This window comes from Pogona vitticeps, chromosome 4 (assembly GCF_051106095.1).
Source record: "Pogona vitticeps strain Pit_001003342236 chromosome 4, PviZW2.1, whole genome shotgun sequence".
NCBI lineage: Eukaryota > Metazoa > Chordata > Lepidosauria > Squamata > Agamidae > Pogona > Pogona vitticeps.
Genome location: NC_135786.1, coordinates 201,889,452 through 201,901,570, shown reverse-complemented (window position 1 = coordinate 201,901,570; position 12,119 = coordinate 201,889,452). Strand labels below are relative to the sequence as shown.

At 39.3% G+C, this 12,119-nt stretch overlaps 1 protein-coding gene across 4 annotated transcripts in view; it reads right to left on the bottom strand.

Moving 5' to 3' along the window:
• Positions 1-4,216: 4,216 nt before the first annotated feature.
• The window catches only part of SULF1 (sulfatase 1), a 134,924-nt gene continuing 127,021 nt past the window's right edge, over positions 4,217-12,119 (bottom strand). For 2 of the 4 annotated variants that reach the window (XM_072999011.2, XM_078393807.1), the window contains 2 exons: positions 11,176-11,209; positions 4,217-6,720 (listed from right to left, as the gene is read on the bottom strand). In XM_072999011.2, the coding sequence (XP_072855112.2) occupies positions 6,690-6,720; positions 11,176-11,209 (65 nt within the window). In that variant the 3' untranslated portion in view covers positions 4,217-6,689. The remainder of the gene's footprint in view (positions 6,721-11,175; positions 11,210-12,119) is intronic. The other 2 variants (XM_020812507.3, XM_072999010.2) reach the window with 1 other exon arrangement.

Below are 12,119 nucleotides of genomic sequence, written 5' to 3'. Positions count from 1 at the left end.
CCAGCCTTGCTGTTTTAAATTTAATGTAGATACTGTGTTTATTCAAGAGTTGGCAAATTAGAGAAGATGCACTTCCATTTTCATGTTCTCAAGAAATGGAAGTATTGGTGTACATTTCCTTGATTTAAATCGGGTCATTCTGATTTTAAGCACTGTATGAGTATAAGCATATCTATTTCTCTTTCAGGAGTGTTCAATCTATACCTTTTCATTTGTAGAGACATGTTTAATTCTATGAGGCATAAACACAATGGCTGAAATTTGATTGCAGTTGAACTGCAAATTTACTCCTAAGGATGCTTGCAGACAATACAAATTCTGCGTCTGATAGCACAAATCATTGTGCAAAGAGTTGAAGAACTCCACTTGCGGAGCTGTTTGCTAGATATCATTTTGCCTTGCTGTGAATTATGCAATCATTTACGCAGCTTTGAATTATGCAGGTGAAGGTAGTCAACAGGATTTTGGCCAGTGATTTATAAAACTTTAGAATATGTTGCTACTGTTTGTTTGGTGGTTTTAATTGTTAAAAAGACGGAAGTTTCAACTATATTCATCATATGCATTTTACAGGACTGGAATATGTTACAACCAGAGAGACTATTTATATAGTGTTAGAGTGCCATCCAGTGGCTCATCTAGAAAAGTAGTCAATACATCTCTTGACAAAGCAGTTTTATACCTTGTGGTTGGTGTGTGCTGTTGTATGATACTTGAAGCCAAGGTCACACCAGGCAAATGTTCCCAAGTTATATCCCTGTTAGGTTGTTGCATGAATTTGCAGCCAGATGATGTAGGGCCATTAATGAATCATTTTCCTGGCCAGCCATGTAATTATATTTTCTCATCGGAAAGTTTCTTTTTTTGTTGTTTCAATGGTGTTTCGATATATTCCTTAGTGATACGACATGGTAAACTTCTGTCAGTGACTTTAAAGGACAATTCCAGCTTAAAGGACAATCAGACCTACTGTCAGGCAAGCAACACGGCCCTGGTGCAGTGCAGTTCTTCCAGAGACACTAGCCCCAGGAAAGGACATTTTACTGAACAAGAACCCTACCCAACATATCATTTTTTAAAAAAAAAATTAAAGGGGCTGCAGCGCCTCCCCCCAAAATGAGAGAAAATAAATTGGTACCATGGTGTCATAACAATTCAAAGGAGAGAAAATGAATCAGTAATGTTAAAACACATTGGGACATTCATCCAGGTATACCACATGACCACGATTCAGTACAACAAAGATATGAAATGTATCATTAGAACAGGGGGACATTTCCCTGGCATAACCGTGGCCTTAGTTGCAACAAATGGATATTGAAGGCATGGTTCCTCCTGGTTAAGCCTGACTATTTAAAAGTCTTTTCCAAGCTGTGCCAGGCTTTGCAACCAACTAGAACTTGTAAATTCCTTTACTGTTTAGATTAGGATTTGGTAGAAGCCATGAACTGTATATTCATATATTTTGATGCATGTAACAAATCAGCATCTTCCATGCTTGCATTCAAGTTGCAGACTAGGTCATCTGATCAAAAACGGAGGTTAACCCATTCCACTTATTTTACCTTTACTAGCAGCTTTGACAGACTAAGGCTATAGTGCTTTAGGACATAGGTCAGGGAACAGGGGTAAATTACCCCAAATGGGGTAAAAGTGAAAATCCTGGGGGTAATGAGTGGAGTGCTACCCCCTCCCTCCCTCCCACCCCCACCCTCTGCAGCCAAACCTCAAATTGTAAGCCACATCTCCCTGTTACTTCCTTGGTTGCAGCAGGGCACTTGTAAATCCTCCATTTGTTCAGAGATCAGAGATAAGCCTGCTTGATTGGTTACAGCTGTGGATTAGCCCCAGGCAACCAATCAATCCGGGGCTTCTGAATGACTGCTTCCTCTGGAAATGACTGCAAAGAAGCAGGAGGAGGGAAAGGGTCAAGGAGCAAGCAAGGGAAGGAGGGAAGAAAGGTGCGAGAGACCAAGGACTTCATCAAGCTTATTTAAATGTATGTAGAAAATGGAGGGAGGGAGGAAATGGAGGGAGGGAGGGTGGGTGGATGGATGGATGGATGGATGGATGTGTGTGTGAGAGGTAGAGAGAGAGTGAGTGAGAGAGACTGACTCAAAACTATGAAAAAGAACAGGTAAGGAAAAAGAGAAACCCTGAATTAAGGGGGGGGGTAAAGGGTGGCTTTTTAAGGTGCTGTCTAAGTTTACCATTGCTTTCCTACCAAGAAGCAGGCATCTTTGAATTTTGTGGCTGCTGTCACCCTCTGCAGTGATCATGGAGCCCAAGAAAGTAAAATCTGTCACTGCCTCCATATCTGCCCCTTCTATTTGCCAAAAGGTGATGGGACCAGTGGCCATGATCTTAGTTGTTTTGATGTTGAGCTTCAGACCATTTTTGCACTCTCCTCTTTCACCCTCATTAAGAGATTCTTTAATTCCTCCTCACTTTCTGCCATGCTTTTGCGTAGTCAATTAAGCAAAAAGCAAAGCGTCTTGCTTATATACTGCCCCATAGCACTTCAAGCACTCTCTGGGCGGTTTAGTTTACAAGTTAATTATGCAGGCTACACATTCCCCCCCCCCCGCGAGCTGGGTACTCATTTTACTGACCTCGGAAGGATAGAAGGCTGAGTCAACCTTGAGCCGGCTACCTGGGATTGAACCCCAGGTTGTAAGCACAGTTTTGACTGCAGTACAGCGGTTTCACCACTGCGCCATGAGGCAGAAGTAGATGTTTTTATGGAACACTCTGGCTTTCTCCATAATCCACTGTGTGTTAGCAATTTGGTCTCTAGTTCCTCTGCCCCTTCAAAATCCAGCTTGTACTTCTGGGAGTTCTCGGTCCACATCCTGCTGAAGCCTACCATGGAGGATTTTGAGCATAATCTTGCTAGTGTGTGAAATGAGTGCAATTGTACGGTAGTTGGAGCATTCTTTGGCACTGCCATTCTTTGAAATTGGGATGTATACTGATCTTTTCCAGTCCTCTGGCCACTGCTGAGTTTTCCAAACTTGCTGGCATATTGAGTGTAGCACCTTTTGCTGTTGTACCAGAAGAGCCTCAAGATTTGGCAGAGTCAATTCTTGAGCTTCGATGCAATAACAAAGCACGTATTGTATTGCATTTGAAAACCAAGCAGATCTGTCAAATGTTTGGATGTCAACAGCTGCAAAGGCATTCAAAATTGCACATGAGAAGGCAGTAAAAAATTTGCTGCCTTTTGCAACAACCTACCTTTGTGAACAGGGATTTTCCATACTTACAAACATAAAAACAAAGCAGAGAAATTGATTGGACCCTGAAGACTGTATCCATATTGCTCTGACATCAAAATGCCCCAGTATTGATGGTCTTGTATCCAAGATGAAGCAACATCATTTCTCCAAAACCTGAAGTTTTCAAGTAAATTGACGCTTTCACAGTAATTTTGAATAGATTCAATAAAATTCTGGATCCAAATACTGTATCATTTCCTTCCTTTCAAATCAAGGGGGTAATGTTGGCTTATATACATTTTTTTGGGGGGGGGAGGTAAAAAAGTTCCCTGACCCCTGCTTTAGGAGGAAGAGATTTTTTTTTTCTGCTCAGCAACGATATTTACAAGTTTTATTGTAGATACAGAAACCTTCCCTTCATATTATTTTCCAATGGTAGCATCAGAAAGGGGATGTTCAAAAGTCCACTGTAAGTTTTGGAGCGATCAGATCCAAAGCTCTCCCATTTTCAAGGGACGTGATGGCGCTGCGGGCTAAACCGCAGAAGCCTGTGCTGCAGGGTCAGAAGACCAGCAGTCGTAAGATCGAATCCATGCGACGGAGTGAGCTCCCGTTGCTTTCTCTCAGCTCCTCGCCAACCTAGCAGTTCGAAAGCATGTAAATGCGAGCAGATAAATAGGTACCACCTCAGTGGGAAGGTAAAACAGTGTTCCCTAGTCATGCTGGTCACGTGACAACGGAAACTGTCTTCAGACAAGCGCTGGCTCTACGGCTTGAAAACGATATGAGCACCGCCCCCTAGAGTCGGACACAACTGTACTAAAAATGTCAAGGGGAACCTTTTTCAAAACATGTTGCTGGAATGTACGCCAGCTTACTTATTTCCTCTCCAGCCTGTATTGCTACTGTTTGTTTGATGTTTTTAATTATTAAAATGTGATGCTTCAACTTCATTTATCATATACTGTCATATAGCTGGCAGATTTATATGAAACAGATACAGGAACTCTTTTATTTAAGAAATATTGCTTCTAGACTTCCCTGAAGTCAGAATTGTTCTATATAAGTATTGCAGAATATTTTTTACATGAACACATTTTATAGACTAATAATGTAAAATCTATATACACACAGCATCATTCATGCCCATAAATAAACTTTTCTGTCATTCAGTTCATGACATATACATGATAAACACCTAGTTGATTCCAAGAAGTTTACAAAGACCATCATAAGATATTCTTGAAAATTATTTCAAAGACCACAGAATGCTGAACCGCTAAATTTAAATGGCCTTTAAACAAATTATTTGTTAACACACATAAGAGATTACTTTCCTATAAACCAGATAGCTGAATAATAGTAATTCAAAAGCATATCATTGTTGAGGGTATGTGTTTTTTTAAAAATCATTTTAAAAAGTATAGCAGAGAACTTTTGAATGCATTGTACTATTGTGAATAGTTTGTAGTACTGTATCTTTGAAACCTAGATTTTATATTGTCACACTTTGTTTTCCAATTTAGCTTTTCTATTCTAGGTCTCTTCAGTATTCTGTCAAGTTCTGATGGATATATACTTATTTCTTATATTAAAGCAAAGGGGAACACCATCTGATGCATATACCCCATCTGCATTTAGGAGATTCTGTCTGTATAAGAAGAGCCTGCATTAAAATGCATGACTATAATCCAACATTTTATATGGTACCATAGAGGTAAGGTGCATTGTGTAGAAAAATGTGGGTGCCTCAACAGTGCACTCTTCTTTACAAAATGATAGGCTTCATATGTCTGTACATATTTCAGGCTAGAACACTATGTAGGCACATTTCTGTATGTATATAACTGCTCTTTGGATTTGAGTCTATTTTTTTAGTTTAAAAATCATCTGAGAAATTTCTGGAGACACCAAGGCTATAACTACTCAAAATTAAACTTCCTTTAATAAAAATAAAAAGTAACACTTTAATTACTTTATACCTCTCCTCATACATTGAAATCTGAAGTCAATTTAACTCCTATTAAATCTTTCATTAGTGCTATCTTTCTTGGGGGGGGGGGAATTAACATAAACCAATTTGAGCATACAGGTTTAAAAATCAAACATGATCTTCTGTTCAACGTTCAGCTAATTAGTTTTCCTAATCCATGCCGCTTAGCACTTTCACTACCAACCCATTTACTGTTTTGCAAATTACACATCATTATCAAAGCTAAGAACGTGTAGAAGTACCAGATTAATAAAGGGTATGGCACACAGATTATAAAAGTGCAATATAATTTTACTCTGGCAATATGAGTAAAATTTAACAGTGGTTAAAGTTGTTAATAAAAATTTATTATTCAAAGATCTTAGAAAGACAGAAACATTCATTTGTGGTGGTGAGTCATTATAGGAATCAGAGAGGAAAAGGTTACTTGAAATTCATTTGAAGGTGCCTTTATATTAACAAGGAAAAATAGGGGTATCACTGCACATTGATTCCACTGCTTTTTCTTTTTAACTCTGGGACTCTTGTAGTCCTGAAACTACATCATGACATTTATTTATGTGTATGTTGAACACATACTGCAGGTCTCATTCTGGTACAGAATTTTTTTAAAAAATATTGGAATGTCAGTTGCCAGGGGTACATGTATTTGTCAACTAATTACTACGGAAGGAAACAGGGTGTGGCTGACTCAGACAAGCTAATTTGAGGAGAGTGGTAATGAGGCACTACCTTCTACACTTAGAAGCTGTGAAGATTCTGGAAAGTGTTCCCTTTTTCTTAACACCCTCTCTGTTTTATGCTCCACAATGAGTGTATTCAAAGCTTGATGAATGACTTTTGTTGCTGAGTTCAGAGGAAGGTAGATCTGCTCTTCAAAAATGTCTTCCACAGCATCTTTATCTGGGACAGAATCTTTCTGAAGAACACTGGCAGGCTGTAAGGTGAAGCTATGTCTGGATTCCAGCTCTGTCAGATCATTCCCACTGAAATCCCTTTCAATACTAACTGGTTCTTCAGTCTCCAGCCATCTTTCTGCTTGGTGACTACTCCAGTGTGGCAAATTTGGATTCCTTTTTGCAGGAATGTCATTGCTTAATTCAAGTTTGCTTTCCTGGCTTATTTCAACTGTGCTCAAAGCCAGGGATCCCAAATCTGTTGGCATGATCGGCTGTACCTCTTGAGCTGTCAGCCAGCTGGAACCTTCGTCGGATTCAGCAGAGCTCATTTCCAGCAAGGCAAATGGTGTGGATGATCCCTCCAAGTATGCACTGGGATGAGCAGTTGGAGTCTTTGCTGTTCTGTTTTGCTCAGAGTAACTGTTCAGCAGTGCAAAGATTCTATCTACATCCTTCAAGTAATTTGCCCAGTCATCAAGATTAAGTCTGTAGTCTTTTCTGGCTTCGTATAAACTTTCATTCACACTGTACAAATCTTCCAGTCCTTGCCAGTTGACATTTTCCGTGAAATTTGGCAGCTTAGCCTTCCCATCCATGCCATAACTGTCCTCTGTCAAAAAACAAGAATAGAAAAGGTAGTTAGCAGCCTTTAGGGTCAAATTATTTTCTAAACTGCTCTCTCTCAGTTCAATAGCTGAGAGTGAGTTGAACACTTTATGTACTTTTTCTTATTAGTACATTGATTTGTTATGGAAAAATGTGTTCTTTTAGACAAAGCTGAGCAGAGACCCACATTGAGAGAGAACCCATAGATAAAAAAAGGCACATATGTGAACACTTTAGCCAAGCCTTGGACCTATGTGGAAATAAACAAATAATACACTCAATGGTAAAATAAGTAGGTGTATAGAGCAATTGTTTTGCCTATTAGAGTCCAGGAAAATAATTAAAAACATTTCCAGGGTAGTAGCCAAGTTAGTCTGCTGCTGCATAAACAGAGTCTTATGGGCACTTAAAGGTTAAGTGATTTTATTTGGCATTAGTTTTAATGGATCACAGTCCACTTTATTGGATGCAACTGATGAAATGGGCTGTAGTCAACAGGAATGTGTATTTCAGATGTTTTGGACTACAGACCCCATAATTTTTTCTAGGAGTCCTAGACCCAGATCTTACAAACACCTAAATTGTGCTCATCAAGAGAAAAGGCCCAGCTAGAAGATGTCATGTTTTGGACAGGCCTAACTTCCTGTTTGAAAATGAAGCTTCCCAGCAACCGTAGGAAGCAGCTTCTACTCAAGTTAGGGTTGCCAGATGTCTGGCAAAAGGAGGCCACGTCCTCCTTTTTAGCCTAATGTTCTCCGTCAGGCAGGCAAAGATAAAAACTTTTAAAATTACAGGCTTCTGTATATGTCATTATTTTGGATGGAGGTCTTTCCCCGCCTCTCCGCTCCCCATTACCTGCTGCCGGCACTGGAGTGCAGCCCTCGCCCCCACCCACCATCGCCGCAGCTGCTTGGCAATATGCCATGCCTGCTCAGCCCACTTGGAGCACAGAAAGGCAGCACAAGCAGAGCGCCGCCTGCTGAGACAGGCAGGAGCAAGCAACACCTGAGCGCATCAATGGGAAGGCGAGCACCCAGACTGTGTGTGTTCAAAGTCCCTTTTGGGGGCTCCAACTCCCAAACTCCCCAGCCTTGAACTTATGACCCTCAGGGGAGCAGAGGCTGCCTCATTCGGTTCTGCCCGGCGCCACTTTCCCCCTGCCTACGGTAGAGCCTTGTTTCAGCCTATGTAAGGCATGAAGCCTTCCAGCTCAGAAAAAGAATTACAGAATTTGTAATCTCCCCCCTGCCCCCAAATCAGAAATGCACATTGCTACTTGTCAACAAAAGCTTGTGTCAAAAAACATTGTTCCTTCAAAGGTGCAAGATGAGTCTTCATTTTTTAAATTGTAAACAACAAAGTTAAAGAGTTAGGATGACATTGTGGCTATGAATAAGATCCTCCCTCATACATCCTTGTCTAAATATGGCAGATGCTGAATTATCTATAATTGTTCATCATGAGAAAGGTTGCAGAAGCATAATATCCAAAAGAATGGGTGCTAAAACAGAAAACATCTGTAAGGATTAAGAATAGTTTATATTTTAATAGATTAACAAATAAACATAAAAGAATATAAAATACAGGTAGGTATAAACACAGAGACAGACAAGCATTTATATATAAATTAAATAGAAATGAACTGGAGTGCTGGGTTATATTCATGTAACCAAAATAGGCTGCTGAGGAACAAGAGGGAGATCCAGTCTGTTTAAGGAAAGGCAAAACTTGCAAGGTGTAGATAGGAGAAGAAAACACCAAAAAAGAGGGAAGAGTCACCAGCAGCACTAACACACAGCCCAATAAATGTCTGGTGGCCCTAAAATGACACATGACTATTTGAGAGAGGAGTTGGTTGGGCCACTTAGTGGTTTAAGTATCTGGCTGCAGAGACAGAGGTTGGGAGTTTGCCTCTTGACAAAAGAGATAGCCTGTGTGATCTTGGGTAAGCTCCACAGTTCCTGGATGCCCCCAGAAGAAGGGAATGGTAAACCACTTCTATCTACTCTCTACCTAGAAAATTCTGGAAAGGGTTGCCATAACTCAGAACTGACTTGATGGCACAAGATTATTATTATTATTACTATTATTTGGGAGAGTGGAGAATGGGAAAGGCAAGAGAAATTAATTGGAAATATTCTGGGGGAGGAAAGATAACATAAACTGGATAACATAAACATGCTCATGATTATAGAAGATTAAAATATTGCCTCTTTTGGAGGTGAACAGGAAAACTACACAGACTCAGAGGTACAATTTCCAGTGGGATTTGATGACCCTTTGTCCAGCACAAGGGCAAATTCCCATTTGTCCTATTGCTCAAAACAGAAAGAAGAAGAAGATGGCGGCCAAAGACCTTTCTTAAGTCTGAAAGGAGCACTTGGTCAAAAGAAGGCTGCAAAATCAGTGTACACTGATACTTTGAACAGCAATAGGGAAGACATAAAATGAACAACACACACAGCATTAGGATATCACAGCCTATCCTCTCCTTACCCTCCTTATTGATGATCTTTTCCCTTTCTCTCTCTCTGACAAGTGTCTACAAGCACTACAATTTGGTATAATGGCTAAAATCCTGTTGCTTAGCATAGGAGACTGAGTTGCAACTCAAGCAGGCCTATTGAATCAGGAGGGATTTGGTGAGTCAACTGCTCTGTAAGTTTCCTTGATTCAGTGGACTTACTCAAGTTTCAACTTACTATGCTAAGCAATGGGACTCCAGCCTATGTCTATGTACAAGTGGATCATCCCCCACAAGTGCAGAAGGTAAACAATTGCATATAATTTAGTTAGATACACCTAGAGTGGTCCGGAGCCGCCTAGAGTGGTCTGGTGGGCCAGATAGGCAGGGTATAAAATAAATAAATAAATAAATACACCTTTTTAACTGAAGTTTTGCAAACAGCAGATTTATATGGTTTCTCTTTCCTTAAAATTCACTCAAGTATTTTCCATATATGCCCCATTCAAGTACTGATCAAATACATGCAAATTAGCTTAAAAATGCCATATATCATGTGATCTCAGACCACATACTATTTAGTGGTTGCAAAAACAGCAGATAAATATATAACAAGGTTATAACATTCATTTTTTTCAAAAGCTGCAAGACCTGAATGTTCTGATAGAGGGCAATCTGGTAAAATACAAGTTGGTACCTATATAATTGCACTTTTGTAAAACATCCGTTTCTATGGGAGTTAAAGTCAACAATTATACAATGTACAATATGTGGAGGTCAATTATGATTACATTTTCACAGCAATCAGATTGGATGACAAAGCCTATAAAAAGGTGTTGTTTTAATATCTGCTCAGTAACTCAAAATACTGGAAAGGATTCAGAAAACCATTATTCAGCCAAAAGATCCTTTCATCTTTATAAGCAATAATTAGTATAATGATGAAGACAAAGGAATATGACAAAAGTTCAAACATGTTCCTTCATATACTAAATGTAAAAAGAATTAATGGGATCCCATCTGCTATACCCTTATGTACTTTGGTGTTAGTCCAAGAAAGGCCTACACAGAGCTTGGAATTTATTTTTTAAAAGTAATGTGTTGCTCATTATTTTAAGAGTAACATCAGTAGCACATTATTAATGTTATTTTTCACTTTTTTTAAATAACAAAAATATTACAAAACAGAAAAGTGGTCCCAAAATCCACTTAAATAACATTTCAAACATGTAACTTCCTACCATATCAAGAGTCATAGGTCATTAGGTGACTCTGCAATGATAGCACAATTGCTACTCTCATTACCCTCCAAAAGTAACATGTTATATGTTTAGCTCTTTACTTCCAAGCTCTGTGCCTACATACACACAACTGCCCCTACATAATGGCACACCATAGGGTGCCCAGTTGTGTTGAGATTCAGAGACCACTGTACAAGTGTTGACTCCTGTCATACAAACAGTAAACCTGAAGATGAAAAGTGGGGAAGTCTGTGGCCCTGCTGATGCTGTATTTGAACCACCACCAACTGCTGCCAGCATGAACAATCATCAGGGTTGATGGGACTTGTAATACAGTAACACACGGAGGGCCACATATTTGTCACCCAGGCTGCAGATGTGGGAGGTCAGTGACTGGAAGCCAGTGGATGAATAGTTTGGGAAATTATTAGTGATGTTACAGTCCAATTGCACAGCATATCTTTCCAGAGCTGTGCCTTCCCTCCCATGTCTCTAGCTCAACGCAAGGATGATGAGTGAATTTCCTAAAGAAGGACTTATGTAACATGAGCCACATGAAGTGCCAATGGGAGCAAAGTTAAATGGAAGTGGTGAACATAAACACCAATGGCTAGGTGAAGAAAATCGTTAGCACTTGCATGCAGCAAAAGCAATGCCATGTGCAACAGGCAGGATACAGACATTAGTCAAAATGGACCAGGTCATGCAATTATTTGGAAAGAAGCTGCTGAGGAGAATAATAAAGTGTGGATACCTGTGTGGATCATAGCTTCCTCCATCTTTATTTCCTGATATAGGAAAATACAAGAGTAACCTTTGTTAGTGTTTAAATTTGGGAAAAATCATTCACAATGTAGCTTTCCATGCACAGCATCTAATTCCTAAAAAGAAATTTACTGTGTTATAAATAGATAAAGCAGCAGTCCAATAAAGGTACCTGGTAGGGAGTGTTTTAAAATATTTTATAATAGGGGGAAAAAGTTATAAGTAATAAGAAAAGGGAAATACTTATTGGTAGGAATAAACCAAAACTCCACAAAATTTAAGAGAAGTATTTCTCAGGAACAAATATCATGATTTCAAAACATTAAACATGCTCATGATTACAGAAGATTAAAATATTGCCTCCTTTGGAGGTGAACAGGAAAACTACACAGACTCAGAGGTACAATGTCCAGTGGGATTTGATGACCCTTTGTCAGTTCAACACAAGGGCAAATTCCCATTTGTCCGATTGCTCAAAACAGAAAAAAAGAAGATGGAGTCCGAAGACCTTTTTTGAGTCTGAAAGGAGCACTTGGTCAAAAGAAGGCTGCAAAATCAGTGTACACTGATACTTTGAACAGCAATAGGGAAGACATAAAATGAACAATACACACAGCATTAGGATGTCACAGCCTATCCTCTCCTAAGAACATGTTCGTTTTTAAAGTGAAAAGAAGAATCTGACCCAAGCCTAAGTGAAAGGTTCATGCTCTTATCTCAATTCCCAAATGTCTTTTGGGGAACAACTTGAGTTACTCATTGGTGTGGGAAAGAGCTTTACATTATTCAAACTCAATATCTACTTCATATTTCCCAAGCTGATACCTTATATGGAGAAAAAATGGCAGACTATGCCCTAGTGATTAGCCCTGACAAAAACAAAAGATTATATATATGTACAAAAAAGGTAGAAGGTATGGTAAATTATACATT